Source organism: Lepidochelys kempii, chromosome 25 (genome assembly GCF_965140285.1).
Source record: "Lepidochelys kempii isolate rLepKem1 chromosome 25, rLepKem1.hap1, whole genome shotgun sequence".
In the NCBI taxonomy this organism is placed as follows: Eukaryota; Metazoa; Chordata; order Testudines; family Cheloniidae; genus Lepidochelys; species Lepidochelys kempii.
Window position 1 is genome coordinate 12,141,980 of NC_136404.1, and position 27,446 is coordinate 12,169,425.

Here is a 27,446-nt window from a genome sequence, read left to right on the forward strand (position 1 = left end):
ACAGCCAGGGCTGATCCAAATCGATGCTGGTTTCTTGGCAGATCTCCATTATCACGGTTCCCTCAGAAATGGAAATGCCCTCCCCTGGAATTATTTTGGAAAGGGATTGATTCTAGCCATTCACCTTATCCTTAGAATTTCTCAACTAACCTTTAACACCAGCTTGGGGGGGGGAGGGAGAGGGGGTGTCACTAGAATTTGTCCCAGGCCTGCTCTTGGTGGCTAGATGGACAATTCTTGACTGAAGAAGGCCGACCATGAACGGCACATCCCCCGGCAAGACACGAAGGTGAGAGGCTTAGAGCAGAATGTCACATCAGTGGCAGCCATCCAAGGAAGCCCCACTGCAGGGACTCTATTGGAGCACCAGCTTTTCTCTCCACAGAAGCATCTCTCCTCCTGGTTTGCAAGCTGGTGGTTGTGTTGAGAGCCAGGCGCTGCACAGGTTATTGCAAGTCTTCGGACTACCTCAGTCATATGTCCGCTCAGGGACCTGCGTAGGAAAGGGCCTGTAGGGCACGAAGCCAAGTGTTGTTGCTAATTGGCATCTTAGTGGAAAGGGTTTTTGGAGGGAGGCTTCCAGTTTTGCCTTGAATATTTGATGAGGAGCAGACCCAGCACTGCTACTGTCAAAAAGCTACTCCAAGCCTGCCACTGATTCTGAAAGCACCACCACCGCCCATCCCCAGGTTTCCTCCAACCGGTATATGGTCTGGATTCTTCCCGTTACTTGGGAGTACATGCAGCTGGGAGCTAAATCAGGCTAACCTTCAAGGAAAGGGAACACAGCTTCTAAATAAATGCTCCTTTGAAACTAAGGATGCAAGGAGTGTGACCAAGATCAGAACGTATTATCATGAGAGGACCCTGCCAGGGACCTGGTGAGAGGAGACAGAGCAGAGAGCAGTATCATGGGACTCTGTGGACCACAGCGCCCTGCGTTCCCCGGAAAAAGCCACAGGCTAGCAGTAACGCCCAGGAGTAGAGATCACCACGGTTACCTTCAATGGGCAGCAGGATGACGCGGGAATGGTCATAGGCAATCACGTTAGCGTAGCGGTTTTTGGGCTTGTTCACTTCAAGGTTTGAGTGCTCCCATGTGAATTGCTGGCCAGGGTCAATGGACTGGAAGAATCAGGAAAGAGAAAAATGTCGTCAGAAAGGAGGAGCGGTGGGGGTCAGCTCTGTGCAACCTGCCACTGCAGGTCAAGTCTGGGCTCTGCAGATCTAGCCGAAGAATGGAATGCTGCTCTCCATCCTTCGCCCCCAGGAATAGTAACTGACCCTCCCCTCACTGCTTTCAGTATCATCACGGTGACACACCGGGACTGCCCCCCATCTCCTTTTCTGTAACATGCCCCAGGGGCACTTGGAATATTTTCCATTACAATGCAAACAAAACACAAGTACAATGCAATTTGAGGCTGCACATACAGAGGCATCAAGTCAAGGAGCAGGTAGGCAAAAACACTTCCTCTCCATGCCGCTGTGGTACAACAGTGCCAAGAATGATTATTCTGGCTTTCTCTTATGGGCACCGTATTACCAAAAAACTGGGAAGAAGCTGGGACAAGAGCAACAGATATAACCGGGGGACACACCAAAGGGATGGATTTATGAGGAATAAACGGAAAAGCAAAATCTATATATTTTAGATAAGAAATTATTAAAAAGAGAGACTTAACTCTACCAGTACCTGATGGGACTGGACAAAGGGTTATAACAAAGCATAATGGAATAAAAGTAAGAGAGGGAAAAATTAAGGTAAATATCAGGGAAACACTTCCTTATCAGTGAGGGGTATTCGACCGTGGGAAGGGAAATGTCCTGTTCCAAGAGAAGTGGTGGAAGCAGCATTGTTTGGGATATTTGAAAACTGGACAGTGCATTGAAGAGCAGGGAACGTTTCTGCATGAGCAAAGTCATGGACAAGACGACCTGGGGAGGGTTTGACCCTGTAACGGCTGGCATGTGCCCATTTGGCAAGAGAAGAAATGGTGCCTCTCCCTGGTCAGACAAGGGTTAAGGAATCTGGTCCTAAGACACTGAATCAACAGCAGCTCTTTTCTGGAAGGATAAAGGGGGGAACAGTGGACTGCACTGGAGAGAAAAATCTTCTCCCTGCCTGTCCCAATGATTTATGCCAGGGTTGGTGGTTTTTTAAGTCCAGCTGTCCCAGATACGGAAATTAGGTTAATTATGTTTACCTCTAAATCCTCACCCAGAGAATTAAATAAAATTCGGGCTTAATTCCACCATCATTTTGGAGTCTCGGGGGGGCTCCAGTTGGAGCTTGGCAGTGGCACATTCCACAGTACTCCCCGCTGGTCACTTCACAGCCTGCCTGTGCCCCTCCTAGGGGGGCAGGATTTTGTGGGGACAGGCATATGTCATGCATGCGTTGTTTGGACCAGTAGCCTCTGGACCCTTGCTGCGCACCCACGGGCAATTGCAAGCTCCCTTTCCCTTCCCTTGGCACCCTAACCTCCAGGGTTACCATTCTCCTCTGGCACGGCTTAGATCTGGTGCTCTTGGCGTGTATTTTATGAGCCATGCAGCTGAGAGGTGGTGGAAAAGCTGGTACAAAACCACAAGACACGAACGTCCTCTCACTCTCTTGCTGCAGAGCATTTCTAACTAATGGGTATTTATACTGTTGTAATGTGTCTGTTTGCTCTCGATCCCTCTAATCTTGCCTCGCTTTCATTTCATTAGTGCTGTTTGTTTAGCCCTGGCTCCCCAACTAGGGAAGGTTTTGCTGGAACTAAGCCAGGGCACTTGGGAGATTGCATTATGCAAATTAGACTTTGAAATCTGTACAGAGCATATTAACGGGCTTCTGGCTTCCACGCACCCCCCAAACTCTGAGATGGGGTGAAAGACCCCATAGAGCCAAAGGATCTTCCCCCCCCCACACCTCCCACGGCGGGGAGCTGTCTATAGAGCATCACCGATATGAGTCAGAAGAGCTAAGTGATAAAACTCACACCCAATCACCCCTTCCTTTCGGTTTATGAGCTGGACAGTCTAGAACTTCATCATTTGCCTAGCAACGACCAGCACGTATTATGAACAAATAATTTAATCGTCTGGTCAGTTTGCAATTTATGTAACTTCACTCCCGGAGTAAGCTGGGACAATCGATTGTGACATCTGCACTTGGTGCCGGGATTTAACTCACTAGCCAACACTGCGTGAACCTAGTTTTATGGGCAAACACACACCTCTGAAACTTGCTTTCAGTGACGTTCAAGCTACCAATTGGCTTTGGCTAACACTTGAGTGCATGGCGCCGGAGCATTTTTGCAGAGAACGGAAATGGGAGCTTCTTGGATGAGGGCGAATCAAAATGCAAACTGGAGTAGTGACTGAGGTCTGGAGTTTTATTTATCCTATTCGCTCCGAGGGCCCTGTTAGTGACTGCCCATATTGGGACACAGAGCTATCAGTGATATGAAGGAGAGCAACAGACAGTCCTCTGTGCTATTAGCAATGGACGCCTAGTTCCCGTTGCTTCAGGAGAGCTGGCTGAGGCTCACAGATTTTCCTACAACTCTAGGTCTCAACAGGTATTTGAAAACTCCTCAGGAGGCACTCTTGGGAGCCCCAGTTACAGACCAAGACCAATTGTGCAAGGCGCTGTTCAAACACAGACGAAAATGATGGTCCCCGCCCCAAAGATCTTACAATCCAAATACTGCACACAGATTCGTCTATACTACAGCGTTTGCTCTCTGCAGCCCAGTCCAGCAAAGCACTTGAGCAGGTCACTGACTTCAACTTGAATACATATGTGCACAAAATTAAGCTTGTGCCTAATTGCATTGCTGGATTGGGGTCTGGGTGGATTTCCTAGGCCCATGCTTCTGAGGGCCCACCCAGCATGCCCTTTGTTGCCCATACCTCATACTCTTGGGATAATTTCAAGTTATCGTTGGCTTTGAGATGCTCCGTGTGTTCTGCCAGCTCGGAGATGGGGATTGGTGGGTGGTTGAGCATACCTAGCAGAAAAGACAGCGGGAGAAAAGAAATCTCATTTAATTAAAAAAAAACAAAACAAAAAAACACACCCACCACCAATTGTCAATGTTGCATATTTTATAAGGGAAAAAATAAAAACAAGAAAAAAATTACAATGTGAGATCTGCAATGAAAGGAGGAAGGTTAGAAGAGAGACGATTCAGGGCTCGAAATTGTGTCCTTGGAAGTAAAAAGGAAAATGAGAGCTTTCCCCTGTGATGGCCCCATTCTCAACATTTACCAAAAGAAAATAAAAAGGGAAAAAACAAATCCAAAGAGCAGATGCTTGTTAGCGATTCCAGGAGTGGACTTGAAACGAGCAAACTCTGCCAAAGGAAACCTACGCAGCAAATGTCACAGCACTCGGCATGGTTGTAAACAAACACCGACTCAAAGACAGGGACGGGGCAGAATTCTTGCCGACCGATGATAATGGGTGGGTGGGGAGGGGAGTGCAGATGGGAGAGAGTTGAGGAGGCTTTTCAAAGTTGTTGTTGTGGCTCTGCATGTGATAATAAACCCCTCTAAAGCTCACTGGGGAGCATATTGGCCTAGGGCTCCATGCAAACACCCCAGGGCTGGGTCAACTGCCCTTAATCCGGAGCCTTCCTGTCCAGCATAAAGGAAATGTTACATCATTCTGGGAACACCTCTCCTCTCCCCACCAAAACGCCAAGCACATGTTCAGCGCATCACTGTGAAGAGGCTCATTCCACAGCATGACTGGCCAGTGGCCAACTCTTCCCACTGCTCTTTCCTGTGGGTCCCTTGACCAGCCCTTGAGCGATCCTGCAGGGACAAAGGCCACCATTGTAGGCAGACTCCATGGGCCTGTTCCGGTGGTGCCACTCTCTGATCAAAGTGGCACCAGAAGGGGGCGCGTTTCACCTTCCAGGACAAAAGGAGAATGCACCTTGCCCTCTCCAAACCTGGCACCTCATTGGCCGTTTGCCAGAGTATCCCTAAGCCCCACTGCGCTGAGTTCTGGATGGCATGGGTCTCTGAATGCAAAGGGAGCTCCCTCTGCGTCAACATGGATGTGTCTGGCAAGAGCCATGAAAAGGGATCACACTGCACCCTTTCATATGACGTTTGGGTCTGAAGGAGGCGGTCACAGTGGACTAATGAGATTGGTGGTAGGGCTCAGTCAGGAACTGGACTGAAAATCCTACTAATCTGTGCATCCTGCTTTGAGATTTGTAGCTAGGACGACTGGAGAAGGGACAGCGGAAAACGTGGTTGTGGGAGTGTGAACTCAGGTTCACGCAGTGGGGCCTCACACCACCATCCCTTGCTCTCAAGCGCTCAAATAGAAACCTGCGTGGAGAAGCTTTTCAGGCACTGCTCACCTGCATCAAATCACCCTGGCCGAGACACTGCAAAGGTATTGAGGCACCTAACTTCCACTGATTGCAATAGGAATGAGGCAGCTAAACACCTGGGAAGATCTGGGCCCTCGTTCCAGCAGCATCTCCACTCCGCTGCCTGCCAGCCAAGACACGGGCAACCTTTTGAGAAGCCACTGCGTTGCCCCCCACCCCGAATGGAAAGGGGAGTAGGGGAGGTGGGAGCCATGGAGAATTTCGAGCCCCGTTGGTGGCGTGTGTGACAAAGTAAGTAGCGGCGGCAGCAGCATGGTCAGTTACTCTGAAAACTCAGCACAGAGATGGCAAAGCAAGCATGACAATCCTCAGTTTTACAGTGTATTTTTCACTCCCCAGGCCACAGACTGGGCTCACCACAGACAGAAGAGGGCTTGGCCCAGATCGGCATCCCAAGTCAGATGCCTTTGTTCCCAAACTAACTAATCATCCCTTCCGGAATTGGACAGCTAGGCAGAAAATGGAGACACGGAGGATAAGAAAAAATAAAACCAGGAGGCAAAAGGTATATGGAAGGTAAGCTGGACCAGTATGGCCTGTCAGGCCCAACTGGGTCAGGCTAGAACATTTCTCCCGGCTCGTGGAAGGAAGGAGTCACAGCCAGTGGGTTTCTAGCTTGCCTGATTCTCTACACACCTCTTGCTGTCCTCAGACAAGAGAGTCTCCTGCGTTCCGCCCCAGAGACAGCTGTGTTTCAGTGGTGGAAGTGAAGTGTTTCCTTCATCTACATCTAGCTCATAAAGAGCTTTGGGACCCTTTTGGCCAAGGGGCGGCCTCTCCATGTATAGAAGAAGTGACGCACTATGCTAACATTATAACAAACATTCAGCACAGAACCCTCGCTTTCTCCTTCTGCCCTTTCTGAGAGTAAGAGGTAGGTGCTGCAGAGGGCCAGAAACTTCCCTTGATCATTAGAGCAAATTGAGTTCTATTCAGAACCACCACTGGCAACATAATAAATTGTTTCCAGATCTGTACACGTTACTCCTCCTGCTGACTTCCTCCCACCTGGGGTGGGAGGCAGTGAGGCAGGCAGCCAGCATATGGGCCAGCTGCCACCACCTGAATCTGACTCTGCTGGGAGGAGCTTCAGATTATTAGCTGAAGTGCAATTAGAAACAGAGTCGTAAATTAAATCCCAAACAATAAATATACAGGTTAAAAAAAATAACAGGAGCAAAAAAAAAAAAAAAAAAAAAAGCAAGAAAACCAAAGGGTCACAGGCTATTTGGTCCCAGTATGAGGTCCCTGTCCATCCCATCACACAGAGGATGATGGGAAAGGCCCCATCCAAGATCTGCACCACAGAAGTCACATTCTCCTTTAATGGATTTGAGGAGATGTTTCCTTTGTCAGAGTTCCAGCGAAAAGCCTCAGCCTTTATCCAGCCTCAGACATCTCAGGCTCCCTGCATCAGTGTGTCCCTGTCCACCCCCCACATTCATAAACCAACAGCTGAGAGTGCCTGGGAACTGGCTTCTCTCCTGGTCTCCTAGGGCAGACATCCCCATGTCAGATCAATTCCGAGGGTTCTTTATAAGGAAAATAGGCTGGAATTCTCTTAAATGAGTAAACACTTTCCTGGCCAGGCTGCCAGGCACATCAGGGTTTTCCGTAAGATCCTGAAATGCACTGTGTCGAGGGGGAGAGGAAAGATATGGGTTTGGATTAAGCAAGCAGCTGGTAACGTCATTTCGCAGAGGAGCACAGATGGGTTCATCTGGGACCACCCCTGTACCGAGAGGAGAGGGTCCTTTCAGCTCAGTGCCAACAATGGACTAAATTGTCTAGAGGCCTGTTCCAACCCCATCATCTAGGACTCCAGGCAAAGGCTCTAGAGCTGCATTGGCAGCTCCTGCTGAAGTCAGTGTGTGTTGGAAGCACCTAGCCAAGGGTAAGTAACTGCCTAACGTGCCAAAAGGACTTAGGAGCCTGGATCCCCAGCTTCTACCTGGTCAAAGTCTTAGAGCAGGTCTCATCTAGCATTTCAATCACTTGAGCCTCTCTAATCTTATCACTCCACTCCTGTGTACCAGCCAACTCCGCAGAAACATCACCCGAACATCTGGTGCAGGCCACAGCTTGTTTATCTTAGCAAACTCCCCTGCAGTTGGAGGGTGCTTTTAATGAAACCCAACGGAGGTGCAGACCATAGACAGAGGACTGAGCTTCCAGGTGAGTGTCAAGCAGGTGCCAGGTACTGGAAATGGCCTTTTCCCTAGTTTGTCATAAAAGGGTGTCGGTGCGGGTCTCTTAAGAGGAGAGCGGAGGAGTATGGTCTTTGGCTACAGTCTTCCCTTTACCCATACAATGGAGCAACAAACACACACGCAGACCAGTGTACATAGAGCTGCTTTCTCCCACGGATCAGAATGATGCACATTTAGCCGAGCTTTTGAGGACTGTTCTAAGTTCAGACTTGAAACACCTTTAACACGGGCGCCTTGAAACCCAGAATTATCTCCTGAGAGAGAACGAGACAGACAGAGGGACGGACAGCGTCTCTTAAGTCAGCCACTAGGAACTCCGTCCCTATGTTACTGTCGCCATTACTGTCACTTTGACAAGGCCTGAGTTTGGTACTGTAAAACTGGAAGCGCGGTCAGACAAACAAATGGCACAGGAGAGGGATGAGATGGCAAGCGCCACAGGGACACACAGAGAGTTCAGTGAAAAACGGGGAAAAAAACAAAACAAAAAACAAAAGAAAAAACAACAAAAGAAACAAACCAACAAAAGGGGAAAAAATGTAAACCAACAGGAACAAAAACACACAGGAACTAACTTTCAAAGTCAAACTCAGGGTCACTGAGAGGGCTGCTCAGACCAGAATCTGCAGAAAACAGTAAAAAATAAATAAATAAAAATACACTTTTTTCTTTTTTCTTTTTTTTTAAATTTCATGCTAATCAAACGGAAAAAGCAACATAAATTTAAGAGGAAATGAAAAGTTAATTTTTTGTGCTGATTCGGTAGGGGCAGGGCCACTGAAAAGTGCTTTATTTCCCCCAACCCCATGTGTGTACCCCCCATCCCCCCAGTCCCTCATTTGCTACTGGGGACAGAATGAAGATTCTCTGGATCACAGGGAGCCTTTACAGAGAACAGGGCAGGAGCCGGTCTTTGTGCCAGACTAGATTTTATTTTAGTGGCTGCATGTACCCAGAGAGTCTCCCACCTGCAACCTGAGCCATGGATCTCTCCTCACCATCGGCACACTGCAGGCTGGCATATTCAAAGGAACACCCACCTCCCACGGAAATTCAGTGGGAGCTGGGTAGCTGACTCATTTAGGCTTCTTTGAAAATCCCCGCCTGGATTATCAGGTAAGTATTAAGATAAAGTCACCACCGCCGAGCTCTCTTTGTGCAATGGTTCCCCAAGGGAAGTTGGAAGCATCACCGGCCTTGAGTGCAGGGAACTAGACTAGATGACCTACTGAGGTCCTTCCAGTCCTACGATTCTATGGCCGGGGCCATTTAAAACTACATTGCTCACTTCCGTGAAGGACACACTAGAGACCACTCCTGCACTGGCCAACGGGGAACAGACCTGCTGGCCTACAACAGTCTGAGATGGAAAGCGGCTTTCTGATCAAGCCATCCCTCTGCAAGGGCAGGAAAGAGTCTCCCAATAAAGAATACATCAGCTATTACACTGAGACTGACTAGCTTCTTCTGAGCTTGCTGGCTAGGGCTGAGATGGAAATGACTCCTGTCCGGAGAACTTCTCTCACGTGCTGGCCTCTGTTTGCACATGGAGCCTAGCTGTGGATGCGTCAATCGATACCTAGGTGCCAGAATGCCTGGGGGAAGTGGGCACCCTAAGCTCGATGCCCAGATGTGCAAACTCCAGCCCCCTCTCACTCCAGGTTCATTCTTCCTTGGGGTAGAGACACTGGTATGAATGGAGTTACTCCAGGGATGAATTCACCCTCCCTGCATAACAGGAGCTGCTCTGTGGAGCGTCCCATTTGCACCCGTCATAAAGCACGTTTCCCCAGTGGGCACTTGGAAACAGTTCCTTTAACGCAAAGTGAACTGCTGCCAGTTGCAGCTGGAGCTCTTCTGGGAAACTGCTTCTACGAAGGGTGGAAGGTCAGACAGAGCTGCAATAACCCAAGCTCTCCAAGCAACACTGGGCACCATCCCCGCCTCTGGGATTCAGGCTGCAGGAGGACTGCAAGGGCACACTGGACTCCATGCCCCAGCAGAGAGGCAGCAGTAAGGAGCGGTACCAGCCTGGGACCCATTGTGCTCTCAGCTGAATTGCTGTAAATCCAGAGTAACTCTACTGATTCCGTTGCAGTTACTTTGGATTGACACTAGTGGAACAGAGCGGAGTTTGGACCAGAGTTCACGACAACTCTGGCTGCTACTGAATCTTCCTGTGTGTTCAGTCTCCAGGGGCTGCTTTGAACCCGTTGCCTTTGCTACCTAAGGAGGTTCAGCCCCTACCCAGCCACAAAGCTTGGGCTGCTGGGACTGACCCTGGGGAAGGCGGCTCCCATCTCCTCGCTGTGGGAATCTGAACTGAGCACTGCCCTAGGGCTCAGCAGCAATCCTTGCCCTCTGATTAGCTACCAACTTCTCAGCTCCCCCTCTCCCCCGAGAAAGCTGAGGCAATCCCAAGGACAGAGATGGGCAGGGGGGAGCTGCAGAAACATTACTAACGAGCACAAAACAGCAAAAACGACAACCAGCCCCAACAGCACAACAAATTCCTTTCCAACTCCTCCTGCTGTGGGGACCCCCCAGCCACGCAGCGGGCCAGCCTGCAGGCACCGTTCTGTGCAGCAGTGCGGGTGTCCCTCTATGTGGGGAAGTGCCCGTGCTGGATGCATGTTGGTGGAGGCTTGCAGAGTTGCCATGCAGGCAGCTGACCCATGCACGTGTACGGAGGCCCGTAGGTGTAGAAGGGAGGGTGCCTGGTGCCTCTCTACAAGGTGGGTAAGTGTTTTACTAGCTGGGGAAGGAGACCAGCAGGACCCCCCCTCCCCCAAGAGGGTGTCTACACTAAGCGAGAAAAGGCTGTCGGGGCATTTGCTTGCATGAACAACTGCTTGTCTTGCTTCTCCTTGTGATGGATTCATGTGTCCGCACGACAGAGCTGTTTCTGAAGAACTATTCTGGTGCATCAGCACACAGTGCCCGTGACAGATGTGCTTGCACTGGTGCATTCTGGGAATCCTGTAGCTCCCATCCCTGGGGCCCTTGGGTAATTTCCAAATCTTAGGCACTGCATTACAAGATTGAGTCAGGAGGACTGAGCTAAGTCGGGGCAGCTCCAATGCTCATGGCTGCCTATCTAACCCGGGCTGCACCAGTCCAGTTGGACCACAGCTACAGTAGTTCCAGCCATTGCAGCTGTCTGGTACAACCCATTCACAATGGCTGGAGTGGCTGTTGTGCGGAGACACAAGATGCTGCCACCTCAGAGGGCTCCAAGCATGGATTTCTTGCAGCACTCTCGCTTAGCATAGACAGGGCTCAAGAAATTTCTCCATTGTGTATTTGGCTAGAGTTGGATTGCAGCGGAGACAGCATTGCAACAGCCTTAATGCAGGCAGGAAGGGACTGGGGGAAGGGCAGTCACTCCACTTCTCTTTCCTAGGGAGAGAGGCTGGTTTGCAGCCAGTTACCTGGAGTCTGGAAGTTGATGCGTCTCATCTCCACCGGGTCCTTGGGGTGGTGAGGAGTGATCTCGGCGTTGTTCAGGAGACATTTGGTCCGCGGCTCGGAGTCTTTCCGTTTGCTTTTAAAAACCAAAGTAGAAAGCCTGTTGGTTTGGGGCCCTTTCTGCGTTTCCAACTGACTCGGGCAGGCCAGCAGCCGAGTACGGACCTGGTGTAAGTGGGTGCCACTCTCAGGCGAGGCTGAGCCAAATGCAGCCACGTCCTGAATGACCTACTGGCTCAGAAAATGGGTGCAAGGCACAAAGAATGCGACTTGCACTCCTGTGGCTCTCAGTGGATGTGGCGTTCTCCAAATGACCCTTCAAGCCAATAGCAACGTCCTGGAAGCTACTCCATCATACGTCGAGGGATATGGCTGCAAAGGCACCCGACAGGCTTCTGTATATCAGGGGGCTTTACCTTAAACCCCACGTGAGTGGCTTTTCTGCTAAAGCCTCTTTCCATCTTCTCCGTTTGCAAGTTCCACACACTCAACTCAGGCGATGTCTACATTGGCACTTTCGTCGTTAAAACTTTTGTCGCTCAGGGGTCTGAAAAAACACCCCATCCCCCGAAGGATAAAAGTTTGAAGGATGAAAAGCACTGGTGTGGACAGCACTCCGTCGGCGGGAGCCGCGCTCCCGGGGATGAAGCTACCACCCCTCGCTGGAGGTGATTTTATTTTGTCGCCAGGAGAGCTCTATCTCGGTGATAAAGAGTGGCTACACAGTGCAGCTTACAATGGCGCAGCTGCAACTTAACGTACACTGGCAACTTCATTTACAGCACTGGTCATGTACCGAGCCTTATCTACACACAAACGTACACTGTTTTAATTAAACCGGAGCTAATCCCTGGGTGGACGCTCCAAGGTTCTTGTCTACATGAAAGAGTTGCCCTGCTAAAGGTGTGATTTTAAACTGATTTAGTTTTGTTGGTACCAAAGGCTGCGTGGACATGCTTAATTTGGTTTAGTTTAGATTGAACAGAAATCGGTTTAAGTCAAACTGAAATAAGACACTCTTAAATCGGAATATGCATGTCCACACAGGCTTTGGCACCAGTTTAGATATGTTAGTTTAAAAACTGACAGAAGTTAAACAGGTGCAACATTCCAGTCTAAACAAAGCCTACTTCAGCTTGAGTGCCTTATTTTAGTTTAGCTTAACTTGTTCCCACTCGTGTTTGGACTTGTCTACACATAAACTTGCCCTGATTTAGTTAAACCAATGCAAATGCCTAAATGGACACTCATATAGGTTTAAAACTATTTACATTGGTTTAGCAAATTTACAGGGGCAAACTAGGCCAACAGAAACCAGGGTTCAATTGATTTAAGAGCGTCAACACACAAAGGGCTTTTCTTTGCTTAAAATGCTACAGTGGGCACAGCTGGGCTGCTGCGGCTTCATGGCTGTAGTACTTAAGTGTAGACACTACCTACGCTGACGGGAGAGATTCTCCCATTGGTGTAGGCAACCCACCTCCCCAAGAGGTGGTAGCCAGGTCGATGGAAGAATTCTTCCACTCACTAGCACTGTCTACACAAGGACTTAGGTCGCTTTAACTTAACTGCGCCACTCCAGAATGTGGATTTTTCACACCTGACTGATGTAGTTAAACCGACCTAATCTGTTAGTGTACCCCAGGCTAAAGTTGCACCAATTTAACTAAATCAGTTTAAAAATCCCATCTTTAGTTAAACCAGTGCAGCTGTGGGCGTAGACAAAGCCTAACGGACTTAAGATAAACCAAAATAAACCTGGTTTAAACCGAAATAAATGTGTCCACCCAGCCTTTTGCACACCTTTAACTGTACTGGTTTCAAGTCACACCAGTGCAACTCTGTGTGTAGACAAGTTCTGGTCTCGGCCAAGGGATTTTAAGCCCCAGGAGCTGGAGTCTACAGGAGCACCTGCAAAGCACAGGCTGTTCTACCCACGGCTCCGAGGCAGAAAGAAATAAGATTTGCTTCTCAGTCTATTTAGGAACTTTCTCTGCCTCGTTGCCGACTGAGAATCTCATGTATCGTTGTAGCCCAGGTCACTTCATGGCCACCCCCCTTCCCAGTCTGCATGGCACAGAAACCCCCCAGTCTCCCATGCCTGCTGCAGCTACAGAGATGCCATTACCTACACAGAGGTGGAGAGCGTTGAATGCATTTTTAGTTGTCTTTTAAAGCCCCTAGTAGCTCGGGGCAGTGTGATAAGCCCAGCCTGCTCTACAAGGAGCATTGCTTGGGAATCACGGCACTGCACTTTCATTCACTGCTGCTTCTGACTGGAGCCAGAATACTCATGGCCAAGCCTGTGAGTTATTTCTAGCTCACAGCCTTGGAAATGGCTGGAAAGACTCCCAGAGTTCCAGGGAAAGTCAGCACAGAGCCATCGGACAGGGAGAGTAGACATCCCCTGGCCCTGCATTCGGCTTGGACTGCAACATGAGCAGGTGCGTCTCTGCTCCATTAACACAACATTTACGGCCACCCTCCTCCTCCTCCAAGCAGGATTTGGCTTTGGCTGGAAGAGGGGCCATCCTATCCTGAACAGGCAGCTGGGCTTCCCTTCGCCCCTTCTGCCTTTCCGCTGGCACAAATGCGCCTGTGAGATCTTGGTATCCGATGTCCTTTAGGACAGTGGGAGTGCCAAGGGCAGGAGACAAGTCATCATGTGGGCAGAGATCTCTGCCCCAAGGCACAGCCAGTCCGGTGTGGTGGGGATCTACAGAGATGCCAAACCTGGTGCTCTTACCTGTCTGGTTTGCTGTCCGGGGAGCAGTAAGTGGAAGGAAGAAAAGACAAATGTTGGGGTTAGAACGGAGCGTGAACCCCCATGACACACACGGAAAGGCGAGATCCCCAGCTCGGAGCGCCACCAACAGATGGTATTCAGACATTTCAAACCCAGTGGGGATAAAGCAAAGGCGGGTGCCTAAGAACATCCCCAAGGGCATGGGCAGAAATCTCCAGGCAGATGAAAGAGAGAGCATGGCAAAGCCTGACTGGCAGAGCCCGTATGCCGGGTGCCCCTGCTACCAGTGTCACTCTGTGACTTGTGCTGGCACAGTCTCTGTCATCCCCCCTTCCTTGGCTTCCCCCCCCGGCCCAGTCCTTTTTCTCTGGCCATTCCCCCTCCCTTTCCGGCCCAGTCCTTTTTCTGTGGCCATTCCCCCTCCCTTTCCCCCCACCCCGGCACTCTGCACATGGTCGGGCTGGACCTGGGTGCTCCTGTAGCTGAGCCAAGGGCCCTGGGAGCCAATACACAAAGGTCGGGATAGCAGGCTGTTGCCGGAACTTGCTGCTCTGTGCTCGTGAGCTGCTCTGGTGGCTGGCTGCATGAGGGAAGGTGGGTGGCTTTCAAGGAGCCTCCCACAAAAGCACGTTGCACCCCCACTGCTCCTCTTCTCATCTCTTCTGTATCCCCCCTCCCGCCCCCAGCTGGAGAAGCAGCCTAATGCTCTGATCCGTGGGCTTGCGTGAAGAGCACCAGACAGAGCCCTGGAGGCCTCTGTTTACCCACACACTGGAGAGGCTGTGGGCATCAGCAGAACATTCCTCCACATCCCCCCGTGCTGAACCAGAGGGGAATCGCCCAATGTGAACCTCTGTCCTCTAGGAACTGGGCTGAGATCTGCCAAACCCGTTTCATTCGAGGCCACTGAACTACCACTACATGGACATGGCTTTATTGACTATGGACCTGGGCTGGATTTGAACCAGGTGATCCCATTCCCAGTCCCGAGCTGCCCAGTCCCTCCCTATTCCCCCAGCATCTCCTTTCCCCAGCGCGTTGCTCTGTAGCTCTGACCAAGAGCCGCACCCTCAGCCCAGCGACTCTGAGACAGAGCGTGCAATGCTCTTGAGCTCCTGGGAGTGGGCACAGAGACGACCCTTACTTTTTGTAGAGCAGGATGGCGATGACGATGCAGATGATGAAGACCACGGCGAGGACTGGCCCGATGACCCATATCAAGCCCTCCTCTCCGTCGATGATTGGCTGCGGGTCGGGGTTGTCCAGCTGGATCGGGTCGGAGAAAGGACTAGCTGCGAATGTCTGGAAAACACAAAACATAATAAAACAGCATTCAGAAAGAGGTGTGGGCCTGGGAACAGCCCCAGCTTCATTCCAGAAGAGAAGCCCTTATAAGGGAGATAGGCCCACAAGCTTTGGGGCAGACACCAACCACTAGCACATGGGGTTAAGAAGAAACTTCCTCTATGAGCAACTTTCCCCATAGCTGTCCAGTAGGTGAGTTCTTGCACCTGCCTCTGAAGGAACTGATCTAGACACTATCCGACGGGATGCTAGATTAGATGGACCAAGGAGACCCCACGTTCTCATGAACGGCCAGACTGGCTTAGCCCAAGGTCCATCTGGTCCAGTGGTTCCCAACCTGCGGCCCGTGGGCTGCTTGCGGCCCATGTGCCATCCTCAGGGCCATACAGGTAATACTGGATGCGGCCCACAATGGTAAATAGGCTGAGAACCAGTGATCTAGTCCCGTATCCTGTCTCCAACGCAGTCAGCACCAGCTGCTTCAGAACAGGTTGTGCAGGCCTCCATTTCACACTAACCCAGCGGCCTCTCCCCACTCTACCTCCAATTCCTCACCTCACCCTCTGGATTTGGCGCTCAGCCAGGATTACGTTGAAATGGGGGAGGGGGAAAGGAGTAAAGACGGGATTAATACTGAGACACAGAATGACATGGCAACTCCCCCCCCCCTTCACTAAGTACAAATTAATAAACAGAATTTTTCTCTCCTTCCCTCTCCTCAGCCTAGGCTGTACTCCCAGTACAGAACTACTGACACGCTCCACCCCAGGGGAGGCTGCCTGCCTTCTAGAGAACCATTGTACATTCACTCTATTAGGGGTCCAGCTGGATGGAAAATGCTACCACACATCGTCCATTACAGCAGAGCCCTCTTAGCCAAAAGCTTCTCATGTCTCCAGCAAAAAGAACAGGACGACTTGTGGCACCTCAGAGACTAACAAATTTATTTGAGCGTGAGCTTCCGTGAGCTACAGCTCACTTCATCGGATGCATACTGTGGAAAATACAGTGGGGAGATTTATATACACAGAGAACATGAAACAATGGCTGTGACCATACACACTGTAACGAGAGTGATCACTTAAGGTGAGCTATTATCAGCAGGAGAGAAAAAAAAAACCTTTTGTAGTGATAATCAAGGTGGGCCATTGCCAGCAGTTGACAAGAACGTCTGAGGTGGGGGGGGGGGGGGGAGAGAATAAACATGGGGAAATAGTTTTACTTTGTGTAATGACCCATCCACTCCCAGTCTTCATTCAAGCCTAAGTTAATTGTATCCAGTTTGCAAATTAATTCCAATTCAGCAGTCTCTCGTTGGAGTCTGTTTCTGAAGTTTTTTTGTTGAAGAATTGCCACTTTTAGGTCTGTAATCGAGTGACCGAAGAGATTGAAGTGTTCTCCAGACAGGCCCCAATTCCATGGAAATGCCCTCTTGGCACGCAACTCAAGAGATCAGAATAATATCAAACACTCACTTAGCACTTTCCCTTGTCAAGGCTTTACAAATGTTACGACACCCACCCCACCATGAGAGAGGTGTTATCACCCCCACTGTACAGAAGGGGAAACTGAGGCACAGAGCGGTGACATAACTGAGTCGGTAGCTGGGGCAGGATGACCACTCACAGGTGAGTGGCACGCAGCTTTGTGCTCACTCCCCCAGAGCAAGCGGCCTTCCCTGAAATTCCCCCTCCCCGGGCATTTGGAGGAAGGGGCTGTTCCTGTCCACAGACACCGAGGATGGCTGCTGTTATTTCAGCCCATTGCTAGTGACTGTGCAGGACCTCGTCCTTAAAGCAGAAATTACCACAAGCAGGAGTAATCCGATTGGGAAATCCGTTCCCAGGTGTGTCAGCCTAATCCTTTAATATTAAATAGACAACTAAATATTTATTTCCAGCCACCCCCACTTTAAAAACACGATTGCAATAACTTCTCGCTACAATTCTGCAGAGGAATTTAATGTGATGAAGTATTAGACTGTTTCCTATTTCGCAGCAGGAAAAAAGGCAGGTGAATATTAAAGCAACTGCTCACAGAGGGTCAAATTCAGGCTTGTGCAGCGCCACTGAAATTCACAGGATTGCTAAAGATGTAGAACAGGACCCAGAGCATGCTAAACTGATTCTCTCGGTAAGGCACTCCCCACTCACGCTTCCCGCACATAGGACACATTGCTGTGAAAGCGGGACGCCTGCCTGGGTTTATTGCTCTGCTCGGGGGAGGGACACTTTTTGCAACAAAGTTAGGGTTGGTTGTTGGGATCTCTGAGCTGGTATTTCAGTATCTCTCAGTTCTAGACTCACATCTGGAGCCCAAGTGTAGAGCCCTGCGCGGATACCAAATTTGTATCTGCATCCGATCCGCAAACATGGTCCACAGATACCTGCAGATTTGCAGGGCTCTCCCCAAGTGTGAAAAACCACCTTCCGAAGCACGGCTGTAAAACTGAAGGGCATTGCACTCACCCACTGCTTCCGCACTCAGAGCCACCTGGCTACCTGGCCCTGCGTGTGAGTGCTTGTTTACAGACAAGGGTATGTGCACCTGCAAACAGCCCTGCTCACAAATTTTCCAGGTGGATTTTTGGAAACCTTTTCAAAATGTAGCCCCCACCGTCCCAAAAGCCATTTTAAAATGTTCTTGGAGGAATATGGTTCCCAAGTGCCATAAAAATGGTACATGCCGGGTCCCAGGCTGGCTTGCAAAGTAATTTCACCTGAAGCAGCCGATTCTGGTCTATAAGGGGACAGCAGGATCCCTAGCTTCCGAGAGAGACAGACAGCAGAGGAGCGAGAGACACTTACAGCTTCCAAGTCCTGCAGCACCGCCAGGATGAAGAGGACGTATTTGTGTCCCGGCTCCAGGGCTTTGTTTTCGAAGTCGTCGTAGTGTTTCATGTCCCCCAGGATGAAGCGGGAGGGTAGCGTGCGGAAATGGGCAGCGACGTAGGGCTTGGGGAAATCCAGTTGTCGGGAATGACGGAGGCTGCGGCGCTGAAGCCTAGAGATGTCCTGAATCAGCTGGAAAAGAAAAGAATGCAGCGCTTGAGACCCGGCGGCGCCGGTGCACCAGGACGAGGAGGAAGGGAGGGAGAATTGAACTGTTCAGTGCGAACACAGTAGCTCCGCTTGTTCTACATGTTCTGGGGGATTCACCCTGCCCCCCTCTCTTTGCTTTGGGGCTGATCTTTCCAGGAAAGGGGGTCAATGGCGCGTCATGCGTCACCCAGTCGGCTATAGCCATTGGCTCATCTGCAGAGGTGCCGCTCCCTGTGATCGGAGCGGAGCTGACCGAGTGCTCACCTCTTCCAGGTCCATTTCCTCGGGGCTGCTCACGGGGTTCACGAACTGGCCCCCCCTCGATTTCTTTAAAGGCACCACCACGATGTAATAAGCCCTGAGAGTCGGGAAGGAAAAAACAAGAGGGATGAAGCTGCCGGTCGGAATCTCACACAGCCCCCAGAGCGGATATGTCCTAGGATATTATTTTTTCTACCTGGCATGACCATTCGTTATGGAAGGAACCCCTGGCATGCTGCTGATGGGAAAGCCCCTGAGCAACACAATGATGATGGGGGTTATAAGATAACGTTGGTCCCACGCCGCCTCTCTCTATCCGCACCCCCACTCGCTGGCTGGAGGCGGAGGCCGCTTGCTGGCCGACACCCTGCATCCCTGACTTACACCATCATTGGCAGAGTCGAGGTCGGCCGTTTCCTCCTCTCCAAGGACCACGCCCTCATGGCTGCCTACCCACCCTCTGTGCAGCCCCGCAGGATCCGAGCGAGCACCTTGCAGCAAATGAACCAGCCCTCACCTGCGACTGCATCGAATCGTTTTCCCGGGGGCAGCTGTCTCACAGTTCGTGCTACAGCAGAAGCCTTGGGATCCAACGTTCCCAGGTCACCAGGCCCCTCCTGACGTTGTGGATGGGGGAGGGAGAGCCAAAGCCAGTCATTCACTTTTAGCCCCTAGCTTGGTGTAAAACACTAGCTAGTTTCCACCCTGGCAACAGGGGCCCTTTTATTTTTGCCCCATGGGTCCTTCCTTCCCTGGCAGGCCTGCCTTTGAAACCATCATTCGGTCTCTCTCGCGGCTTCCGAGCTGGGGCACAGGCAGTGGAGCAGACTCACGGAAGCTGGCACGTCCCACTCTCGGGCCCTGGGCTGCAGGGGAATTTGCAGATCCTATCAACTGTTCTAGGCATCTCTGCCTCGTTAGTATCATCATGTGTATCCCTGCTATTTAATATTGGCATCCTCGCTGCGATCAAGGCCCCATAGGGCTGCGCCGTACCAGAGGGGCCTTGTCCCCAGACAGTTTACAAGTCAAGGGGGAGGTTTCCCAAAGCACAGATGGCCATCAGCCCCTGCCCCCACCCCCGCCAAAGGCTGGATTATTAATCCCCACGGTCAGATGAGGCCCCGAGCAGAGACTTGCCCAAGGTCACACAGGAATCAAACCTGGGTCTTGTGATTCCCAGCCCAGTGCCCCCTTCCTCTGAGCTTACAAGGGCTTGTGGTGCTGCAAGAGGAAGCAAATGGGACAGCGACCCCCCTGACAGATGGAGGCGGCCTCGTAATAAGGACACCGCCTACGTCACCAGCTTGAATCTGGGCCAGCAGTGACCGACTCTCCGGGGTCTGTTTGCTGGTCCATGGGGGAATGAGCCAGCGGTGCCCGCCTGCTGCTAGTGGGTAACTTTGCTGGTAGCCTCAGTGGACAAGCCAAGGACTGAATGGGCCACAGAAGATGAACACTTCTCAGCCCAGGGAGGCTGCTCCTCCACACCACGGTTGAGACACACTTGCAGGTCAGCTAGCAGGGAGACGTTTGCTCTGCCCCTGCCTGTGCCCGTTCTGTGGGTACTGTGGCTGCCTGCATGGCCCTGTGTGTTATGATCTACCGCCACTACGTTCACTGCAATAATAGGAACTTACTGGACAGGCACCGAGCTCTTCACGTCCGGCAGGATCACCACCACGTTGCCATCCGCGTCGGCCTTGTGAGTCACCTCCGGCTTCTTGGTCAGCATGTCAGTGGTTGTCCAGGCCGCCACGTTCTGCTGCAGGCCGCCCATGCTGTTCCCCCGGTTCGTCAGGACAAAGTTGTAGAAAGTGCGGGGTTTCAGATTGGTGATAAGCTTTTTGGTGGTGCGGCCGTCCACATCAATGTTCAGCTCGTTGTACTGGATCTGAGCAAGGCCAGAGCACCCATAGGAGTCAGCCTCCTCTATGCAACACCACACCACAGAGCCTCCTGCCCTCCCCAGCAGCACTGCCCCTGCAGCTCAGCCGCTAACCCCTCCACGCAACTGCTGCGTACATGGGAACGAGTGTCTGGGTGGGGAGCAACCGCAAAACTCCTTTGGCTTTCTATAGCGCCCTCCTCCGTTGGGTCTTGCAGCACTTCACAGGCATGGGATGAAGCCTCATGACTTCCCTGGGAAGCAGTATTCTGATTTTAGACATGGAGAAACTGAGGCACGGACCACTGGAGCGACTTGCCCAAGGTGAGAGGGACTCAACAGCAGAGCTGAGAATGAAACCAATTCTCAAACGCACCAGTCACATCTATGAGACACCACTCCCTGCCTGTGGCTGGGAACACAACTCAGGAGTCCTGTCTCTTAAGCTCCAAGCTCTACCCACTAGACCATATTCCTTCCCCATCCTCCATAACCAGGTACAGAATCTAAGAGTCCCAAATCTCAGTCCCCAGCTCTGTACTTCATTGCTGCTCAGAAAAGTTTTTGGGGGCAGGGAGAAGAGGCTGTGTTCCAAAACACTGCAAAAAGCCCCTGGTGGGTTGACGTAGAGGTAACGGAGACGAGCTTCCCACAGTCAGACTCCCCATGGGAGCTGCTGGACCCCGAGCAGGAGATAAGCGTCTCTCCAGGAGTGCCCATGGCAGCTGGGTTCAGGGGAGGAGGAGGGTTTAACCCTGAATATACCATCTCTGAATTCTACCCCCTGCTGCCCTACAGCCCCCGAGAGGTGGGCCAGGGGGACAGGGTCCCTAGTCCCACTTGCCTTGTAGGGGATGGGAGAGTTGTAGTTCTCGGGGAACTCCCAGCTCAAGAGGACGGATGTCTTCATCACCATCTTCACCTTGAAGTTTTTGGGCAAAACTGCTGGAAGAAAGTGCAAAGGGAGGGGGGCGGGAAAGGGAAAGAATGGGGTAGGGGAGAGAGAGAGCGGAGGGGCTATCAGATACCGACAGCAGGGGGCTAGCTGCACTGACGCAGGGAACAGAAGGACCTGCTCCCTCTTCCACACTCTGCTTGGGTTTTGCCAGAGGCCCATCCCCGACGCCCCTTCCCATGCCAAACCCTAGCCTAACCCATGGGCGGGGTGGGGGAGGATCTCTGCCCAAAAACATCCCGCCTCCCCCCACCCCACCCAGCCTCACTAAGCCAAAACCCCCATGAAACGCTGGGCGCCCGAGCAGCTGCTGTGGCGAATCAGGCTCTGGACGTCGGAGCAGGCTCAGCTGAGGACAAGCCTCTGCCGGGTTTGCGTTTGGCATCTGGCTGCGTGGCGGCTTGCAAAAGCTGAAGAAAAGGCTCATCCCACCTGTGAGAAAGGCTGGCTTGCCCCTGTGGCCAGTCAGGAGGGCGCCTGGACTTAACTTGGAAGGAAGCAGTAAAAGGGACTTACCTGGCGAAGGCAGAGAGGAGCGCGGGGCCCGTGCGTGAGACCAAGTGCTTTGCATTTACTCACCAGCCCGTCCTAGGCTGGCTGGACCGCCCCGGCTCTCTGCCTCCCGGCGCCAGCCCCGGTTACAAGGAGAGAGAGGAGAAACCGGTAAGTCCTACCTTGGTCCAGTAGGAACGTCCGATACTGGACGGTCGGGCTGTATGGCCCAGGCCCTTTACTGGTGTGAGCCCGGATTTTAACGTCGTAGGCGGTGTTGGGTTTGAGGCCGTTGAGCGTGTATGAGTTCTCGGGGGAGGGGGACAGGTCTTTTTCCAAGGGGTTGCCGGGGGAACCGGCTTCCCGGTAGGCCACGGTGTACTTGACAATGGCTCCATTCCTCTCGGCCAGCACGGGGGGCAGCCAGCCGAACTGGACCGACATGGAGGTGATGTTGCTCGCCTCGAGGATTTGGGGGTAACCTTTGGGGATGTCTTCGGGGATGGTCAGCTCCTGCACGGCCTCTTCCCCAAAGCCAGCCCGGCTTTTCACGGCCAACTTGAAAACGTACGTGGCGCCCTTGTGGATGTTGGTGGCGGTGTACTTATCCTCCTGGGCCGTGAACTCCAAGGTGAATAGGGGATCTATGTCCTGTCGACCGAATTGGAGCCGGTAACCCATGACCTGGCCTTCGGCATCCAAGGGAGGCTCCCATTTCACCAGGAGAGAATTCTCCTGAGTCTGATGCACGGACAGGATGGGCTTCCCTGGAACTGGGAGAGAACAGAAAAGACGAGCTCAGTCCCGCGCCAGCTCTCCTCCTCACACAGGGGATGGAGAAGCTGGGTGAAGGGGTCAGAGGGCAGAGCTATCTCACGAAGTGGGCACAAAGAAATCCTGGCTTCTCTTGTTGGCTCTGCTGCTCGCTTGCGGAGTGACTTGCCCAAGGCCATGTGGACCAACACTTTTGAGTGGCTGCTGATTTTTGAGTGCCCAATTCAAGACATCTTCAAGACTGAATTCAGCAGGGCCAGGCACACCCGGCTGCCACCGACCACCGGTTGCCCTGAAAATCAGGCCCTGGGTGTCTCAAGTCAGGCTCCCAAAATTAGTGGCCACTTTCGGAAGCATTTACCTTGACTTCTCTGTGACTCACTGTCTGAAACAGGAATGTTAACGTTTGCCCACCTCACAGGAAGCTTTGTGACGATGATTGGGTTAATGTTCGGACAGCATTTAGAGCCATAGATTCCAAGACCAGGACGGACCACTGTGATCACACAGGCGATCCGACTTGATAACACCGGCCAGAGAACTTCCCCAGAATAATTCCTAGAACGGGTCTCTTTGGAAAACATCCCATCTCGATTTGAAAGCAGTCAGGGATGGAGAATCCACCCCCACCCCTTGGTAGATTGTTCCAACGGTTAATTACTCTCACTTAAAATTGACACTTGTTTCCGGTTTGAATTTGCCAGGCTTCAATTTAGGAAAGGAAACATACTATTGAAGTGCTAAGTACTACTCCAGACTCTGGTTTAGACATACAGTTCTGATGCTTTAACTCCCTCTCCCTCCAAAATGTTCTGCAGGAAGGGTCCACGGGGACTCAGTGACAGATCCCAGGAGGCCAGCTTCCAGCCCCCAGTTGTACTAACTAGACATGACTGCCTCCCAGAGCTGGGAAGAGAGAACCCAGGAGTCCTGTCTCCCAGCCTCCTGCTATAGCCACTAGACAACACAACTCAGGCAGCAAAACAGGACAGAAATAGACTGGAGCAAGCTGGAAAGCACAGAGTTGCTGAAGGTGAAGTAATGAAGAATGGGAAAGCGGAGTTTCTGGGCAGCCTGGGGTCCTGAGCAGCAGGCACGAAGCAAGTTTGGCAGCCATCTGATCACCCAGCTGGGAAGAGACAGATGGGGGCAAACGGGGACTGGAAACAGACCCCAGGATATGGGTGAAGTGGAGGAGAGTCAAGTCTCTGTCTACCCAGTTCGGCTTCTCTCCTCCTGGACATCACAGGGACATTGTTCTCAGCCCTCCGCAACCTGTCAGTTCTACTGAGTTTATGGGATATTGTGGGAGTTTGGTGATGCCTCTGCCCAATGAGCCCTGTCCCTGCCTGAATGCTAAATGAGCTAATGGCCAGGGTTTGATTACATATGCAGGCCCAGGGTTACCGGAGCCAGAGTGACGAGGGCATTAATTCCAGCAGCTCATGCGTCGTTTACACTCACTCCTCTCTATTAAAGATCTAATTTCCTTCTCTCTCCCAGTTGAGGAAGCAGGGGAGGAGAGGGTAGAAGGGAAGGAAACAGGTTTCAGAGAAACACAAACCAGCTCTGAAGTTAATCTGGCTGGGGTCATGCAGGTGAGGATGTGAAAGGTGCTTTGGGCCTGGCTGACGCAAGGCATCATTGGGCAGAAAGGCAAGTGTGTGTGTGACACACTCAGAGACCCTGGCAGCACCAGGGGACACCAGGGAAGCCTGCTTGGTTGGAAGCAACAGCCCAGACACGTGAACACCCAGGCATGGGCTGCCTGAAATGAATGTTTTATTCATTTTGAACAACTGGAGAATGGCTGGTGAATGCTGCTGGGAAAACCTCCTTTGGAAACACTTAAGAAACACAATGTTATTACAGAGAAAAACAATGCCATTATCTTTATGTCTCAGTTTTTATCACAAACATTACTATAATCAGCCAGGCCTGGAAATATTACATTTGCACCACAAATATAATTTGGAGGGAGTGGGGAAAGGAAAGGGAAAAAAGTGTTTTATTTTGCAATTGGGTTGGATGCTAAAGGAGAAAATTGGATGTATTACAGTATTTAAATTGAGCCCCTAGCCCTGAATGATAAAGAAAGAAATCTCTCCTCTTGGAAGGTGTATTGACTCAACAGTGGAAAGGAGATGATAACATTTCAGAGCCATTTGAAACATTTTTTGGGGGTGGGTGGGGGGAACGCTATTTCAAGTTGGGAGAATTTGAGTCTTGGGTAATAGCTGCTCTGCTGTAGAAAACAGATCTGGGTGACTGACGCAACTCTGCTGCACATTCTAATGTGAGAGATGAGAAAGGACGACAAGAAAGAGGGAATGAGTGACAAAGGATCGGGGGGAAGGCTACGGAAGAGAAAACGAAAAGGGAAGAGACCAGTGAAGAAGCGAGAGAGGGAGAAAGACAGAGGAGGGAAAGAAGTGAAAGAGGGAAATCTAGGAAGAGCGAGAGGATAAGAAGCGGGGAGATGCTAGGAGGCAGTATGCCAAGCTGAATTAAAGTGGCACTGAAAGGAGCGAGGTGCAGATGTGCTGGTGGTTTGCTGCTGGCCTCTGAATGAAGTTTGCTTCAGTGTCTGGAGGATTTGTGGATTCAGTGTCGGTTTGTCCTCTTCAGTATCAGGACCCTCTCCAACTGGGCAGAAAAGGCCACATTAAAGGGGAAAGGCTCCCATCTCCAACCCCAACGCTCACTGGAGAAAGGATGCATGGAAAGGGAGCCACAATGCTGGTGTCTGCCATTCCCATTCCAGGCCAGGATGCCAGATTCCTGGCTGCGTCGCTCCCTCAGCTGCGGCTCTGCATTGGCTTTGTAGTCTTAGGGGTGCCCAGGTTAATTACGCCACATTTGACCAAGGGTCTTTGATCACTGGAATGGCAGCTCACAACATTTCCAGGAGTGGCTGATGTCAGCTGATGCAGCTGCCCTGCGCAAGGGGAGGCAGAGAACCCTTGAGCTGAGAAGAAAAGGAAGGGGAAGAAAAACCAGCAAGAAGAGAGAGAGACACAGGAAGGGAATGAAAAGGGGAGAAAGCTGCTGCCTGAGAGGAGTGCATGCGAGAACATGGTGGGCAGGGAACAATACGAGCGGAGAGGGAGGGGGATAAATGCGATTCCATGGGAATGCCTTGAAACATAAGGGGAAGGTTTCAGAGGGCCAATTGCAGGTCTAGGCCCAGCAGGTCTCTCCTCTCCCCATAAAACCTTTCAAGTGCTGCAGAGCTGAGCTGAGCTGTAATAGCGGAGGAGGAATTGCAGCACCACTGACCCCAGGGATGAAAGAGGGCGAGGGCACCCGTTTCCCAGTGCAGCAGAAAGGTTCAGGGGAACGAGAGGCAGACAGATCCCTCAGTGGCTTTTGTCGTTCCTCGGCTCTGTCCCTGCCTTCTCGCCGTGACCCCGTTTCTTTGTGCTTGGACCGGAAGCAGCCCTGCCACAAGGAATACGTCAAAGGGATGAAAGAATCAGGGTTTGGGAGGGCAGCTGCGTGGCAGCCAGAGCCTGGCTCCAGGAGATCAGTCTAGCAAAGGTCAATGCTGTCTGTTCTTCCTCTCTGCACTGACCCTGGTGCGGCCAGTACAGCCGTCAGAGACAATGCGATGGGGGTGGAAAAGCAGGTGGCCTCAGATATCCCCATGTCTGTTCTATACCTCTGCTGTTTGCCGGTCTACATTCGCTGCGTGTTCTGCCTGGCCCAGGGGTGCAGCAACTGTTCGGTGCAAGACTGTGCTGAGGGTCATGGTTTGTGTGTATAAAAAGATCTTCTGTACTTTCCACCGTATGCATCCGATGAAGTGAGCTGTAGCTCACGAAAGCTTATGCTCAAATAAATTGGTTAGTCTCTAAGGTGCCACAAGTCCTCCTTTCCAGTTGGAGTCTGTTTCCCTAGGAGTGGGAGCACTTCAGACACTGCGTCCTCAGTGCTGGGGGAGCAGGGCCAGGCCAGCCCAGGGCGCAAAAACCCCCTTCACTGGATCTGCAGTGCTGGTGATCGCTCTGGACAGAGCGGGGCCGACCCCCTCCAAGCTGGAAGGATGGCTTGAGGGGAGCGTAAGAGGAGATTATCGACAGGGCTCTGAGGACCACTGGCCTCCTAGTGAGCACATGCCTCACTCCAGGGCTGTGCCAGGAGAGGATTTGGGGACTTTTAGATCAACACCAGTTGATCCTGTGTGAGACAGGATCTGACTTTCCCTTCCCATCTCAGTGCCCTACGTCTGCTGCTCTCTCCCCCACATCTCACCCCTACCTCCTGACTGGGGTGCTCCAACCTCTGGTTTTCTTGTCAGCTGACACTAGAGTTTCCATCCTACTGCACCTGCAGCCTTAGAATTTCCTGGCCTTTGCCTCTCAGGTCCATGTGGCTGGTCTGTGAGGTCCCCAGCGAGAGGAGCCGCTCTGAACTCCGGCAGGGCCACAGAGCCATCTCCTTCCAACCTCACGGGCTTCCATGCTGCTGACAGGTTTGCTCAGCCCTCTGGCCAATTCTCTGCTGGGCCAGAGCCGCTGATCTCGTAGGCAGCACGGAAAGGTGATCGATACCCCTCTGGTTCCAGCCTTTCCTCCAGGTAAACCTTACTCAAGTACTCACAACCCCTGCTGATGTATGCAGCCCTGTTCCCTGCCCAGAAGTCTACACCACACCTCCTGCACAGCACAAACTGGACCAGGTTCGAGTTTCCCTTTATCAGCTGGGTGGTTTGAGGAGGTGGGAGTCCTTAGCTGTATTGGGGATGGAGCATATCTAGTATAGGCGATCGGGAGGTGTAATGAGTTGGTTCTCTGCTGTATTGGGTGGGAGGATGTTCTCTTCAAGGGAGAACTGGGAGTTCCCTGGTTCAGAGGACTGGGGGGAGGGGTTATGCATTGGGAATGCTCTGCTTGGCTGTATTA

At 51.8% G+C, this 27,446-nt stretch overlaps 1 protein-coding gene across 8 annotated transcripts in view; it reads right to left on the reverse strand.

Moving 5' to 3' along the window:
* Positions 1-27,446, reverse strand: part of PTPRS (protein tyrosine phosphatase receptor type S) — a 247,445-nt gene that overhangs the window by 16,635 nt on the left and 203,364 nt on the right. For 4 of the 8 annotated variants that reach the window (XM_073323717.2, XM_073323714.2, XM_073323716.2 and 1 more), the window contains 10 exons: positions 21,951-22,541; positions 21,166-21,263; positions 20,074-20,327; positions 18,437-18,530; positions 17,939-18,154; positions 14,971-15,128; positions 11,044-11,156; positions 8,188-8,235; positions 3,904-4,001; positions 1,002-1,125 (listed from right to left, as the gene is read on the reverse strand). In XM_073323717.2, the coding sequence (XP_073179818.1) occupies positions 1,002-1,125; positions 3,904-4,001; positions 8,188-8,235; positions 11,044-11,156; positions 14,971-15,128; positions 17,939-18,154; positions 18,437-18,530; positions 20,074-20,327; positions 21,166-21,263; positions 21,951-22,541 (1,794 nt within the window). The remainder of the gene's footprint in view (positions 1-1,001; positions 1,126-3,903; positions 4,002-8,187; positions 8,236-11,043; positions 11,157-14,970; positions 15,129-17,938; positions 18,155-18,436; positions 18,531-20,073; positions 20,328-21,165; positions 21,264-21,950; positions 22,542-27,446) is intronic. The other 4 variants (XM_073323720.2, XM_073323718.2, XM_073323721.2 and 1 more) reach the window with 3 other exon arrangements.